The sequence below is a fragment of the Sylvia atricapilla genome, chromosome 15 (assembly GCF_009819655.1).
Source record: "Sylvia atricapilla isolate bSylAtr1 chromosome 15, bSylAtr1.pri, whole genome shotgun sequence".
Classification (NCBI taxonomy): domain Eukaryota; kingdom Metazoa; phylum Chordata; class Aves; order Passeriformes; family Sylviidae; genus Sylvia; species Sylvia atricapilla.
Genome location: NC_089154.1, coordinates 7,564,978 through 7,580,981, shown reverse-complemented (window position 1 = coordinate 7,580,981; position 16,004 = coordinate 7,564,978). Strand labels below are relative to the sequence as shown.

The following is a 16,004-nucleotide window of genomic DNA, read 5'->3' as shown; positions in this document are numbered from 1 at the left end:
TTAAAAAAGAACATGACAACACATCCAAAGCAGCTGTTCTTCCTGGTAATTCTAGGGAAAGAGACCTTGCAGGCACCAAGGAAGGAGCCCTGAGTGCCCATCTCAGATGGCAGCTCCGAGCTTTCCCGGGACACACAAAATGCCAGGAGCTCTGACAGGAGCTACAGGACACAGACATTTTCCTAAGGTGACAAAGAGATCTGGCCAATCCTTCTCTCCCTGAAGGATCCTGAACTTCGCTGCTTCCAGACACACCATCCAAACAATCAGGGTGTTACTCAGAGCACAGAACTGCCCCAGACACCAGAACAAGCACTGGGACATGCTGGCAGTGCCCAGCAACACCACCACAAAATCAAGGGAAACTGAGCAAACCTGGGAAAAATGCAGCACACAAATGGGGAATCCAGCTAATTAAATACTGGCCTGGTGTTCACAGAAGAAGTACAACAGAGAATCATACACAGACCCTCTGGATACAACTGGGAGACTGACTAGGCTGTATAAGCAGTAGTACTTCTTAAATTAGTCTGAATTTTTATTTAAATCACTACTCTTATTTAAGTCACCTTGCTACACAACTGGCCCAGTAGAGTATACATGCTGCAGGAAAAGTTTCATCTTAATGAAAGGTAACTTTAAACATCACCAGGGACAGGAACAAAATCATACAGGAGAAGCAAAGAAAATAAGCTTCTTAGAAGTTACCTATTGCAATGGTAAAGAGTCCTATCAGCTTGTTACAGAAATAATACTGGAAAGTAATATGGGAAACATTCCTCAAGGACGCACAGATAAAGTGCTTCCAGTGCTTTGTTTATTTTCATTTTAAATCCTGCTTCTTCAAGATGCTGTAATCAGAACAGCTCAATATTTAACTCAAACTTGAAATATCAAGGCTATTTGCAGAGTTTTATTCTTTCTTTTTTTTTTTTTTTTCTAAAGAGGCTGAGAGTCACATCCTTTGTAGTCTATAAAACACTAATTTTGAGAAACACTGGGAATTCAGTGAAGTCACAGAAGAAACTATTCGTAGGAAAAAGTTACATCATCACTGCTATGCGCACGTCAAAATATAAATACAAGCATAAAAATAAGAAAGTATTAAGCATGCATTAATACCAGATCCCTTTGAAAAGCTAGATCCTTCACAGAAAGTTACTTTTTTAAGTAAATTACATTAATGTCCTGTAAAAAATTAACTGAACTGCATGTTAGTGCAGTCACTGAACAGCACATCCTACACATATAACAGGCAAGTTCAGCTGACTTAAAAGGCTATTTGAAGGTGCATAACAACTAAAATAACAAAAGATGAATAAACCTAAATAGCTGTAAAGGTAAAAGTGGAGCCATTCTGTAACATAACCAAGCTCTGGGTGAAAAAAACTGAGAAAAACTCTGACCTGACAATAAAAGACAATTCTCATATCCTGAACAAGCTGTACCTTGGCTGGATCTCCAGGTATGGAGTTAAAAATGAAAGCCAAGTCTCAAGGTGCTGTCCAGAATCACATAAAGAAATGTGCTGGAAGGGGCTTTGAAGACCACTCAGTTCCACTGCCATGGGCAGGGACACCTTCCACTGCCCCAGGCTGCTCCAAGCCCCATCCAGCCTGGCCTTGGGCACTGCCAGGGATCCAGGGGCAGCCACAGCTGCTCTGGGCACCCTGTGTCAGGGCCTCCCCACCCTCCCAGGGAGGAATTCCTTCCCAATATCCCATCCAGCCCTGTCCTCTGGCAGTGGGAAGCCATTCCCTGTGTCCTGTCCTCCACCCTCCATCCCTCGTGAATAGTCTCTCTTCATCCCTCCTGTAGGCTCCCTTCAGGTACTGGAAGGCCAAAATTAGGTCACCCCATGTCTCTTCTCCAGGCTGAATAATCCCAGTTCCCACAGCCTTTCCTCCCAGCAGAGCTGCTCCATCCCTCTGCTCATCCTGGAGACTCCTCCAGCAGTTCCAGGTCCTCCTGTGCTGGGCCCCAGGGCAGCTCTGCAGGTGAGGTCACACCTGAGTGGGGCAGAATTCCCCCCTGCCCTGCTGTGTGGGACCAGTCCATCTCTGGGATAGGTCCTAAAAACCCTTCTTTATGGGCTGTGTCTATCAAAACTGGACAAAGCAACAAAGGTGCTTCGTACCATGCTCTTGCTGGGATCCATGCTGAGGACAAAGATTGGCAATCTGCAGCACAGCAGAAGTAACACTGAAGTCCCCACCTGCTCCAGCCCTGCCCTGTCTGCCATTCACTGCTGCCACCAGCAAGGCAACACTGAGACAAGTGCTGAAGTTTCAGTATGGAACCTGCCCAGAGAGACCAACACCACCCTGCAACATTCACTATCAAGCTCTGACCTCCTCATGCTACAGCTTACAGTGAAAGTTCAAATGATGTTGGCTGAAATACTCCCCTGGTAACTGAATTTCAGCCACTCGGTTTTAGCTGAAGGAAAACAAGGTACCTGCCCTCACCTGGCTGTTTTTTGCTGCTGTTGGGCACTTCTCCGTTGGTCACGGGCTGGTTATTGGTGCCAGTGCTGCCTCCTGACTGGCCGTTTAACGCTTTGGGAGTGGATCCCAGGTTTGCAGCTATCACAGGTAACTGCTGCCCTCGTTTCAGAAGCTGTTTCTGTTCCTGGTGTCGGAATCGTGGTGGTACTTCCCGAGGAGGGTATCGAGGCAAGGGCTGCTGCTGGCTGCTGGCTGGGGCCCGCTTGGCATTATTAGTAGTGCTGGTTCCTGTGGAAGTGCCGTTGGAGGTGACAGGCTGGGGCTGGCTTACACTTGTCTTGGTTTGTTCTGGCACTACCCCCACCCCCAGGAAAAAGAAAGTGGGACAAAGTTATTCATGTGAATAGCAACATAAAAAAAATTGAAGACTAAGTCAATATTATTACAGGTGTTTATGTACGATGTAATGACAGCATTTCTTCTGATTCAAGCTGTAACTCATCCCTGAGGAAAAGCTCTGTTATCCCTCAATCACAAATTTTCATGGCACAGACCTGGAAGTGGGAATATGCCTTGCTATCACTCCTATCCAAGTTATCTCAGTTACAGTATGCTACTACTAACCAGCTTTCTACAGCCTTTTGCTGTCGATTTGCACAAATCAGCACTGTGCAGTTTATCTTGATATTTAACCTTTTTAAAGAAAATGCTTAAATTTTAAATTATTATTTAAAAAAATTAAGTTTAACATTTAAATATTACATGTAGAAAACTGCTCTGGCCTGGCCCAAAAAGAACAGGAGGCAAACAGGACCTACAGGACGTGTTGTTCAGGCTTCCCTGCTTTAACAAGCCCAACATCCAAAGTTATTCCTGCCCTCAAGTGACTGCTGCCAGCAGGGACAGCTGCCAGAACAGGGAACGCTGCTCACAGCCCTGCAGGATGGTGCTGGCACTGGGAAAATGCCAAATGTGCAAGTGCAACTCCAAATTATCTCAGTCCCGACAGCACGGCCCCGACAAGGCCAGGGGAAGGTCAGATCATGGGCAGAGGTGACACCAAAGTCACACAGCCTCAGCCCCACAGCCCAGTCCAGGGCATGGGCAGGGACAGGGGCACCAGGGAGGATGGCACTCTGAGCTCCTGCTGTGGGACTCTGCCATCCCTCCCAGCTGCACCTCAGCTCTGGCCCTGCCTCACAGTATTGATATGTTAATGTACTTTTCAAATTTCTTGTATGAGATATCCAAAAAGTGTCCTAATATTTATTGTGCAACTTCCCAAGATACCTCAATACTCGCCCATGACCTTCCTCAGCACCAGGAATAATGTTACTACACGACTGAGAATGTAATTTTCAGGGGCTTTTAAAATCTTTTAAATATGTTTAAAGACCATTTCATCATTCGCTTTCAGGAACCGAGTCATGGGAATACAACAAAAATAAAAGCAAACTCGAGCTTTTGTTTAAGGAATCAATTTGAATGTTGCCAGTGCTACTTATGATATAATTTCTGTTTATTTCTACTTTACATATTCTGAAAAACATGAAATAGAAGCCTTTAGAATAAACAGTCACTGAAGAATGATCATCTGAGTTGTGCTTTAATGGAATATTGCATTTTGGCTACTTAGGGGAAGCAGAAAAGAAAAACTCTGGAGACCTCCTTGTCTGACAGAGAGGTGAGCAGAAGTGTCAGGGTGAGGATGCCCAACTTCAGCTGCCCCTCCCAGGGCCTCCAGCTCCCTCTCGGGCACAGCAGGGACTCAGCTCTCCCAGTTCTCAGCTGACTGGAGAGGGACAGAATTAAGGAGAGGAAGGGCCAGGACATAACTCAATTTACTGTACAGAGCACAGGGAACAGAAGGTATTGAAAGGCTATTAGACAAACTGAGAAGCTGATAAAGATCACAACCACCACTTCAGATTTCCTCAATTTAAGCTGTTCCCTATATTAAGGGAAGGCAACTGATCCCTTGCAAAATATTTTGATGCACATAATGGGACAACAAATTGTGATTCTGACTTCTGGTTCAAAACCGAACTGCACAAATAGGAAATAATAAAAAATAAATCTATTTCATTTGGTGCTTCTAAAATTTCTTGCATTATAAATAAAGTCACTGAGAGTGACTAAGCCCTGAAAGGGGGAGAGGTGCTATTTAAGCAAATTGCTGAGAATTCGTTGACAATTTAATGCAGAAGGACTTGGTGCTTTTCTGTGGTCCAGGTACTGCAACAAGCTCCGAAATTAAAACACATTTGTTCAAACTCCACAACCTGCATAACCAGTGCCAAAGCCACAACTTTTGGTGCTCTCCCTGCGCCTCCTGCCCCAGCTGATTGCATGGATGACCCATGGAGCCTGGAGCAGAGTTCAGCTGAGCTGAGCTGACAGTGACACACAGAAACCCTTCCTGCAGCCACAGCATCACTTGCAGCCATCAGAGCTGGGGCCAGGGCCCCACGCAGGGACACACACACTCCTTCAGCCTCTGGCACAGACTATTCCAGCTCTTCTTCCTTCCACTGCCACCTTCAGCAGAAAATACAACCACACCTCGCTTGAAGAGATTTTAATCTGACAACATGGTCACTGAGTCACTTCTCCTTCCCTGCCACTTCCACTCCTGCACCACTGCTCCTGTGGGGTAAAGTGAAATAATTTCCATCTGACGTTCCCTGGACGCCCAGAGAGAGCTGCCAACAGCATGCCCAGGGCAGCCCTAGCACTTTACTTTCCTAATTAAAGCTACTTTAAGACCAAGTGTGTTAGAACAGACCCCAACGGACCTGCAGGAACTCAAATCTCTTTTGACTATCAAGGAGTGTAACAAATAAACAAGGTATTCCCTGCCCAGCCAGCCCCAAGTCACAGCACCTACAGGACTTCTCTAACAGCTTATGAATATTATATTTCATGTCTATTCTGAGCATTTGTTTCCTTAGCAAACATGGCAATTCTATCTACTATGATATCAGCAAATTGTATAACGTATTTGCCAGGTCCCAGGGCTAGGCTATGGAATATGCAAAGTTCACAATCACACGCTAATTTTCAACTGAAATTATCCGAAGTGCAACGGAATTCCCTTGCCTTTGCTTCCCTCAGAACCACAGAGTAAGTTTTTAAACTATAAAATTCACCCTGTCCAACATTTTCTGCTCCACAACTTCTCAGAAAGCTAAATAACACATTAATATTCCAATATGGCTACTAAGAATTCCAGCACCCTTAAACTGTTACCTTAATTTGTTAATTTGCTCTAAACAAGTTGCTTGTTAATAAAAGTTTGCTACACACCGGTATTTTATTTTGAATCGTATTAAGGCAGAAAGACAACATTAACAAACTTACAGTTTATCGCAGTTAATTGACTAGCAACAGCAAGTTTACAGAAACTAGCATTAAAAACGACAGATTTTCATAAAGAACAAACCTGCTGTAAAACCCTCAGAGCAGGGGATGGTGGAGTTACAGTTTACAGAGAGATTCCAAAGAAAGACGCTTCCAACTTGTGTTGCTTTCCCACTCTGCAGATTTCATTAGAAAATGGAGGAGAAGCATGGTGTCATTTTACTGCTCCAGGAGCTGCCTGCCAACTCCTCCTGGAGCAGGGGCCCAGGGACTCACACTCCCCCTCCAACGAAAAAAAAAAAAAAAAAAAAAAAAAAAAAAAAAAAAAAAGCAGCAAGGCAGCTGCTCCAGTAACTTTTAATGCAGATGGAAAACAGTTTCTCCCTCGCACAAAACTAGCGCAGGGAGATCAAACCCTCTGCTGACCCACACAAAGAACAGCGCCAGGCTGGCAGGGAAAAGCTCCAAAGCTCCTTCCCGCTGCTGGAGCTGGAGCCCCCTGAAAATCGCCCCGCGCCGCTCTCCCCGCACGGCATGTCCCGCAGTTGGCAGGGCTGGAATGCTTGAAGGGCAAACAGAAGGAAGTCTGGCTTTTTCAAGCCGACACACACGTAAGATGTAGTGCTAGAATTTTCGGGCTGGAAAAAAATGGCCGCAGCTGTGAGCTGGGAGCTGCTCTGGAAAATATCTCCGTGTTTGCCAAGGCTTTTAACCCCTGCGGACCCGCGCCGAGGTGAGCGCGTCCTTCCCGCCGGACCGCAGCCCCGTCCCCCGCCTTCCCCCAGCCACCCCCAGGGCTGAGAGCTGGCAGGAGAGCTTTTCCAGCCACGAAAAGCACGGTCAGGCAAGCGAAAAGCCCGACAAAAACCCAGCAGGGTTTGTGCAGCCGGGCCATTCCGCTCCGCGGAGAAGAACAAGCGTAAGAAGTTTCCAAGGTGGGAAATATGAGTCAAAAGATTTCAATTCCACACCCAGCTATTTTTAGAGCACTTTCCGTTTCAGTGGGCAATTCAGTTTACTCTGTTCTGCAATGGAAGTGGCACTTTCTGGGCTGCAGCGATAGCTCGTGCTGCTGCCCCGAGCCGCAGCTCCCCCAGCTCCGGGCACTTCTCAGCAATTACTTCACATCGATAAATTCAATTGTGTGCAAAGGGCATTTGAGCCCCCACTGAGCTCCCAGCCCGGAGCACCACGCAGAGCCCAAGTCAAACATCCTCCCCGAGCAGCCTTTCCTCCAGTGCGGGGTCCATCAGCACTGCCCGGGGCCACGGGGCAGAGCTCTGGAAATTCAGGACAAATGGATTGACTTGACTGTTTCCAGCAGCACTGACTTTAAACACAGCAAAAGGACGCCTTTTGCCATGCTAGAAGGAACACCTCAACTAACAATTCTACAGTACTTCCGACAAATAGAAACTCAAATTATACTTCTTTTTTCCTAAAATACCTGGAACAAGAGCACTGGGAAGGTACATGATGTGCCAGCTGCTGCACAAACAGATAAACTTTCCACTTAGCAACTAACAGACTCAGCTCTAACTCCCCCAAACACCTCTTCTCGCCTTTAAAAAACACCAGCTGGATCAAACCAGGCAGGTCAGAACCCCTGAAATCTGCAGAATGCCATATGTGCATTTTAAACTGCAATACTACGGTATTAAAATGCTGCTGGTACCAGAAACGTTGTCAGCATCTTTTTCATTCCCAATCCTGACAGGAATAGCCCCAGCTCCATGAACTTCCTTGGAAGGTTCTTGTCACTTTACATGAACACTGGGAGCTGCTTCAGCTGGTACAACAGCAATTTCTTCCTTAGCTAAAACAACAGTTTGGAGCTGTCCAAACTACATTTAAAACCAAGAAATACCCTCCCTTCCCACCCACAGCACTTAACCAGCTTCTTTTCTGAAAGAGGCACATAATTCTGAATTATTTAGAGATCCTATACTCTTGTATTTTATCTTCAGCTCATGCACAGAATAAATTATTTAAGACATTAACGTGATGGAAACTTGGAAACTAATGAAACATTAATTTGCATCCTGAATACAAGGAGCAAAACTGGTGAAACAAGGCAAGAGCCATGTGCAACACAAGCTTCGCATTTTGTTCCTATAGAAACTGTAGCAAAAAGTTGTGTATCTGCATTTCATGATGTCTTTTATCCCACAGCACTGCCAGTTTGTGTTTCTCTGACAGCTCTGAATTCCTGCTGAACTTTATGAAATACCCTTTAAATAATAACATAATTAAGTTGGAACTTAACACTTCCAACCGTGAATGTTAAGCCTCAAAGCAGAAAATAATAATAATAAAAAAAATTTAATTACTCTGTCCTTCAGAAGAAAGACATTTTCATTCCATGTGAAGATCCCCACTGGGTAGCCTCCCAAGCAGAATTCCTGCCCTCCTGGTTCATGCTATTTTTAGCCATTTGCCTGTGCAGCCTCAGCCCTGATGTGACACCAGTGCAGCCCAAGCACACGGGTCAAATGGGCACTCCAAGTGCTCATTATTATACAGCAAAGTATTCTACCATTTTCCTTCTTCACTATCTTTTCAGACATTTTTTTAATCACTTCAGAATAAACCCAGACATTTTCATAATTCTTTAAATCTGTTCTATTATCCTAGAAGCCTTATGGCAGGAGTGTACAGAAGAAAACTAATCCTTAGCTGGTATTCAAACATGATTCCATGCACTGCTTGAAAAAGCAGATGAAGAATATTTGTTAACTATAGTCTTCCAGCAATTTTATTAATGATTCTGTCCTGTGCCCAAAGACAAACCTGGAGCTCCCCATGGATTTCAGTGGCCACAGGGTGGGATCCCTGGTCAGCCTGGTGCAGCTCAGAGGGTGGTGGGACACACACAGCAGCAGCTTCTCCTGTGTGCAGACACTCCTGCAGCTCACTCCAGGCTCTGGCAGCTCCCTCTGCCTCCAGCAATCCCTTTTTCAAAACCAACCCACCAGCCTCCCCAGGCAGAGGAACTTCCCACTCACAGCAGCATGGATGCCCTCGCTCCTCCCCACAGCAAAAATCCACTGGTCTTCCTCAATCCAGGTATTCTTCCCATTTAAACACACCCACCAGAGTACACACACTGCACTCAGAAATGCCAGCTGAGCTGACCCTCCTGAGAGCTGGGTGCTGCAGAGCCTTGGGGCATGAGGACAAACCTGCCTGCTGGGATGTTCCTCATCATCCACCTTGGGAACGGGACCTTGTGCTTCCCTGCCTCTTCCCCAGCACAGTGTGCCCTCTGCCAGCCCCCTGCCTTCAAGCCCCACCAGTCTTCAAACACTTCTGGATTTTTCCAGCAGGAATCACATCTCTGCTAAGCAGGGCTCTGAAGCTTCTGGAGTGTCTGCCACTGCTCCAGTGAGTACTAAATTAAACCAGGGTTCTCAGAAAACAAGGTTTCAGCAAGCACTCCACATGAGAACTTCAGCAACCACTGTGCACTTCCCAACTAACAGATGAGGAGCTACAATCAATTCGAGAGAAAGTGAAAATCATCTTTTTTTCCCCTTTTTAGAAGCTTTTTAGAAGGTTAGGATGGAGATCCATACAAACCCCACAAAAATTCAGAAAACCACAGTGCTCCCACCTGCCATAAATATTGAAATTACAGCTTTTGGGTACTGGCATCCTGATCATTTTGTGGGGAGAGCCCTCCATATGCAGGAGTTAAAACTGGACATATTAATTACTTGTCCATCACATGTTCCCAATCCCAGCTGCACTTAGAATATTTGCAAACTAAGTTTTAAACAGATCCATCTTATACACAGTTATTCTGAAGTGCTGGTGCACTTTTCAAACAAAGGGAAAAAAGCAAGCAAGGAAGGGAACACCAGGTATCATGTCTATACCTGGTGCTCTGTAAGTAAATAAGGATGGAAAACAGGAAGATCAGCAACTCCAACTCCTGCATAAACCCTGACTCTTCTAGACTTTTGTGATCACTTTGAAAAAGCACAGCTGAAGTCTCAAGGGTCCCATCTGTCACTTTTGGGAGGAGATTTCAGGTGACACATTTGATTCAACATTTTTAAAACCCCAGAAATAATACACAGAGTAGAACTAACTGGAAAGTAACTTACCTTTGATTTTTTGTTCAATGGCCTAGAACAAGAAAAAAGAAGTGTCAGTGATTTGTGCAGATAAGACAGAAACCACAGTACACGTGCCACTTCATAAAGCAACATTAGCTTTTGACTTTCCTCTTTTTAAATGGTTTCAAGTTATTTAATTATCTACTTCAGAAGCCTTTCTCTAAGCAACCCAGGCCTATTATTCCTTATGTTTAAAAAGCTGTTTAAATGTTACAGAAGACAAAATTAATTTGAAAGATAACTACATGAAACAGACCGAATTAAACTTGCAAATTGAGATGTTTTAAGTGAGTTAAAAACTGTGCCTGGAAGCAAAGAGCTGCCACCACTTTTATTGCAGAACAGGGCAGGGAAGGGGGAGTGACCTGGAAATGGAAAAGAATAAGAGAGCAAATGCCAAACCTTCAAGTCTTTCATTTGCAAGATTCAATGGATTAAACCTGTGATACACCCAAGTCGAGAGATCTATTAGAATAAAAGTTTATCACAGGATGAAATGGGAGAGAAACATTTCTTGTATGGAAATGCACCTCACTGGTGTGGTTTTTACTGTGCACCACAGTGGGACTGTGCTCAGAAAGGACCTCCCTAAAGCACCAGCTCCTCCTCTGTGCTCCAGTGCTGCTCTCCTCCTCCCCAGCCTCCCAAAGAGAGGAGCTGCACGTGGGGCCACCACACATCACAACTCCTCAGTATGCTTTTTGTTCAACAGATGTGGTTCAAACTCCTACTCTGAGGCCATGGGTGGCTCTGTGCTCTTAGAACCCCAGGGTTCTGTGTTCCAACACCTGGCTGAGCCAAGTGTTCATACTGCACAAAAAGCCAGTGGATACACCCAGAACTCTGCTCAGCAGCAGGACGGGGGCACAGCACTGCCCTTCCACAGCCCAAGTGTCACCTCTGGGATTGCTGCTGTCCCTCCACCACTCCCCTCAGTCCCAGTTACTGGAACACTCCATGCCTTAACCCCTAGCCCTGGGTTTGTCCCTCACAGCGTGGGTATGTGGTGCCTCTGGCTCTCCCCGTGCCTGGGCACGTTCAGAGCTTCCTCTGGAGAGTTTGTGCTCTCCCCCTGCCTAGCTGTGACCCAGCTCAACAGCCTGCCACTTGCTTCATGGATGGGAGAATGAGAACTCAGCACTTTTCAAAACTTTTTGCTGTTTCTGATGCACCTAGGGCACCTGAAGAGGCTCCGGAGAGCCAAGGGCACACCCAGGGCTCCTGGCTGCTTTCTGTGCTAAGGTGCTGGTGCCCAAGAGAACACAATGGATGTATTTAAGCTGGGGTCTTACAGACTCCATCAGGGCTCAGCTCAGGGCTTGGGAGGTTTTGCTGGCTGTAAAACAAACCAGTCTGTTCCTGGAGCCATAGCCAGCATCAGGCAATGGGATCACAGCTACTGAGCAGGTTCTCTCTGCTCCTACTGAAATGCATGTGTTTAAAAACTGCTTTTACCAGCTCCTCTCAAGCTCGGGGTCAATATTTAGAATCAATGGCCATGATGAGGATCTCGTCAGTAAACAGGGATTCTGAAGCATTTACAAGCATTTCTGTGACGTTTCCATCCCTAAACATCTTTGCTGTCAATATTTTCTTTTTTATGAAAATTTTTATTCCCTAACTACAAATTCTCTCATGGCATGTTCCCATACTGAAGAATAAGAAGATATATTAAAATAAGAATGCAGCTGAAACCTACTGCCTTAAAATAATACTTTTATTCTACTAGGAAATACACTAACACTGAGGTACTTCAAACCTGAGACTGCCTCAATTGACAGGAAAAAAAGGGTCATCTCAGAAGAAAATTTAGTTTAGTAAGAAGCTACACAGAGCCAATTACAATGCTCAATATGTCAGTTACCTCTAAATAATTGACAGCACATTTAAATTTAAAACATTAAATTAATAAGAAAACAGTTGTTTTTACTAGTGATGAAACAAGTCACCTCCAAGAAGAGGGGTTCAATCTCAGTGCTCCACATACCTTTTTTTGAGCAGCTTCCTTCTTCTTCTTGTCTTCTTTTCTCTTTTTCCTTTCTTCCATCAACTGTTCTTCCTCTTCTTGCACTAAATCCCTGAACCACACAGTTTGTAATTAACTCTCCCAAAATACAATCTGTTACACACTTAGATTCATTTTAGAACAATTATTTCACAGTGACACAAAAGGAACTGGGGAATTTTGCTTCTAATTGGATCCTATTTCTACAGGGACCATCCCTCAGTGCAAGCCACCAGTGACAGGACTTCAGGCAGATGTGGTGGTGTCAAGCTACATGCAAAGAGTTCTTCCTTCCAAAGCTTATAATGGAAGCTTAGACTTGAATTCAGTTCAAAAGCCAGCAAATTTAGATGTTATTTAATCTCTCCCTGAACTGGTGTGACTGAGCTCTGGCATATCCCAGCCTTAGCCACACACACACCCTGTGCATCTGCCCCAGCTCCCCCATCCCAAACCCCCTGGGCCAGGAAACACGGGGCTGTGGGCAGGGACAGACCACAGCTGGCACCATTTCGGAGCTCCCTGACCGAGAAACAAAACCGTAACTTGTCAGAAGTGAAACCAAAACTTGGGACGTTAATTAATGACACTTGATACACGGTATTTCTGCTCAAATCAACAGCACTGCCCAGCTTATGCCGCTTAAAAACAGACTCCGAAAGTTTTTTTGGAGAAAAAGAACTAACAATGTCAGTATGGGGAAGTGACTACATGGTTTGGATCTGCCTCGAAACACTGAGCTGGCTCCTTCTTCACCACAAACCACCCATAAACCTCCAGTTTTAAATAAGATAGTTTGATGTCTGTCAGAAGCAATGCAAATTGAATGTATTAAACCACAAGATAGTCCACAGGTACTAAAACTTCCATTACTTTTTTAGATATATAAACAACCAGTTAATTTTGGTTTTAACTTTAAATTTAATTTTAACTCAGCTCAAGTCCCTTTCAAAGTGAGTGCAGGCATCAGCTTCCACTAAGCAAATTCTGGCTTCTAAGATTTTTCTAATAACAGAAAGCAAGCACTAGTTACTTCTTTGAAGGAAGAATGGCTTCTGACATGCTAAGGTATGCAAAATAATTACCCAAAAGTGTTTTTTCTGAGACCCCCCCCCATGCACTGCCAGAGGAATCACAAACCATCAAACCCACTGATGCTGTTTTGCATTTTATCACAGCTTCATCAGCTGGCTGCAAGACCCACTGAGGATGGTCTCACTACAAAAGCAATCTTGCATTTACAATTAGGTCTCAAAAATTACTTCATGGACAACTAAGAAGTCAGACACCTAACTACAGAAAGAATTCCAGCTGGCCAGTTTCATTGAGAGCAAGCTCTCGCTCCTGTGCAAGTCTGAGGTGATGATTCACCTGCAGTGACATCCGTGCTCTACAGAGGTGACACTTCAGTCAGTTTTGGCCCTCGCTGTCACACCCTGGGCATTTGGAACCACAGGGATGTTTGTGATACTGACTCTCAGTTTGGGTTAATTTGGGACAGTCCAAATTTTAGCAGGCAGTTTGAACTGGAGAAAAACAGGAAACAGCTCCTACAGATGCCAGCTCCTTCCTGACGCGAAACCCAGTTCATGCACAACTCCTTCCATCCAGAGCAGAACCACTGGTCTGCTCCATGAGAACCCAGTACTGGGCTCACCTCTGACTGCCTGCTGGGGCTACAGCTGAGTTACAGCATCTACAACAACCTGAGCAGAGTTCTCGGAGCTAACACAGCCACCGGCACTTGCTTTGTAATAACAAATTTCAGTCTGTCGCATGCCAAAACTGCATTAACTGAAAAATCATTCTGCTTTTAGAAGAAAGCTGTAGCACGTTCAAGAGCAAGCAGAATGTAAAGTAGTATTTTCACAGGAAAAAAAAAAAACAACTCATCAATCCTGCTACAGTTAAATCAACTCAATTACATTTCATTTTGGGAATACAGATGCTAACAACTAACATACCAATATCTCTGGAATGTTCTACCACAGCATCGTTGGGTTTTCTTCACACAGCAACAACAGAACTCCTAAATTCTGAAACTGTGTTCATTCAATTTTTATCTTTCTAAAACAAACAGATTTTAGATTACAAAACTAGCTTAGGAGAAATAAAACCCTCCTATGATTAGGATCAGAACTCTAGGTATTCCCTAGATGAAAAACATTGACCTATAGTTCCTTATAAGTTTTTAAGAGTATTAATTATCACTATAACATCAAATCTCAGAGCGAAACTAACCCAACTGGCACAACCAAGCAGCAGCAGCAAAGCCCTTCCTGTCCCTGCCCTTCCCTGAAAACTTAACCCTTCAAGTAAGACAGGCCTGAGACAAAAATCCACATTTGCCTATTAAGTCACCAGAGTCTCAGGCAGAACAGCTGTATTTCCATTTCTGACAGCTGGAAGCATGTGTCTCCTTTATTCTTCCCAACACACAAATCCATGACCCTCTCACCAGACAGCAAATGATGGGATTGATGCCTCTAACTCCAACCTCTGTTAGAACACATAACAAACGAGCTCCATTTCTGATGCTGCTCCTCGAGGAACAGAAGTGGAAGGCGGAATTTACCATTTATCACCTGGGACTAAGAGCTCCTGAGCACAAACCAGCAGCAGCTCCACGGCCCCTTACAGCACGGGAACCTCTGCAGGAACCCGGCCTCGTGGTGACAACACAAAGCCAGAAAATTAACAAGTGCCTTTGCTGGGCTTTTCCCTACACCTGGGAGACTTAATCCATCAGCCTTGTGTGGCCAAAGTGTTGGCAGCAGCCCACTGGTGTGTCAGGTGGCCGAGGAAAAGCAAGGAGTGAGCATTCCGATTGATAACGTGAATATATAAACAGGAATCTTGTGATTTCCCCTGTCAGGCATCCAACTTCCACCAGAACACACAGGCAGTGTCCTTCTCCTCCTCTGTAACGGGATTAGCCTGCTCAAGGTTAAATGGTCTTAGCAGAAATGCAAACCATATTTTTCAATTTAGATCGAGTGAAAATAAAACACCCTGGCAATAGGAAATCCACATCGGAGGCAGAACAAAGGGCTCTGGTTTCAACAGCTTAACTTGAAAGGTGCTTTATTTTCAAGTGAGGTAAAATGAAAATGGATCATGATCTCAGGAGAGACTGCACATTTGATGGCTCTGAAGATGGGCCAAGGAGAAGCTGCTGTTATCTGTATAAATTTAAGCAGACCAAGGGTCAGATAAACATTTACTGTTATTTATTTAACAGTAAATTTCTGTTCCAATTGTGTACCTGTCGTGGTTTCACATATATTAATAAAATCTATCTGTTTTTACTTTTAAGTTGTGCCTGTTTTGCCCTTTTCTCCCAAAGTTCTATCTCCCAATTAATAAATAAAATTTAGCAAATGTAAAACCACGACAGTACCCCAGCACAATTCTTCTTTGTATACAGGGGGAGGAAAACAACAAACTACTAAAATGCTTCCCTCAATTAAGCTATTAAAAAAAACCCCAACTTTTTAGTCTTCTAAGACAGGTTATCAAGACAGTACAAGGCATTTTTTTTGTATGGCTTGATTTATTATTTGGCTTCTGAAGTGGAAAAAGCTGTCATGCTCAAACTGCAAACATTTCAGGTAATATTTGTATCAAAACATGCTTCACTTATTACTTTACTTCTTTTAAAAAAAGGGTACTAATAATCTTTAATTTCTAAAGCTCCACCTTAGCATTGTAAAAATACCTGAGCTGAAATAGACATACTTAACCTTTATTCTTACGTTGCAGAAGAGCAAAATCAAGTTCCCTGGTATTTCCCCTGGCAGACAGGCTGAGGATGCAGTAATTAAGGTTTGTGCAGCTTTGCTATCTTAGCTGTTACAATATATCAAAGGGCAACACGTTTTGCCACAATAAAAACAAAACTCTATCTCCACACTGAGGAAATGAGGGTTACAAGAATTGTGAGCCCCCGTCACTGGAGGGATGAACAGAGGTATGGAGCAAACATGCAAGTAAGAATTAGAAATGATTATACACAGCAGTCTCTGAAACCAGTCTAAAATTTCCAGTGATAGACATAATAAAAATCTTTTT

General features: G+C 44.2%; 1 protein-coding gene across 9 annotated transcripts in view; it reads right to left on the bottom strand.

The window, feature by feature from the left end:
* Nucleotides 1-16,004, bottom strand: part of TNRC6A (trinucleotide repeat containing adaptor 6A) — a 56,408-nt gene that overhangs the window by 21,783 nt on the left and 18,621 nt on the right. For 8 of the 9 annotated variants that reach the window (XM_066329969.1, XM_066329968.1, XM_066329964.1 and 5 more), the window contains 3 exons: nucleotides 11,916-12,006; nucleotides 9,917-9,938; nucleotides 2,469-2,801 (listed from right to left, as the gene is read on the bottom strand). In XM_066329969.1, coding sequence (XP_066186066.1) covers nucleotides 2,469-2,801; nucleotides 9,917-9,938; nucleotides 11,916-11,975 — 415 coding nt within the window. In that variant the 5' untranslated portion in view covers nucleotides 11,976-12,006. The remainder of the gene's footprint in view (nucleotides 1-2,468; nucleotides 2,802-9,916; nucleotides 9,939-11,915; nucleotides 12,007-16,004) is intronic. The other variant, XM_066329967.1, reaches the window with a different exon arrangement.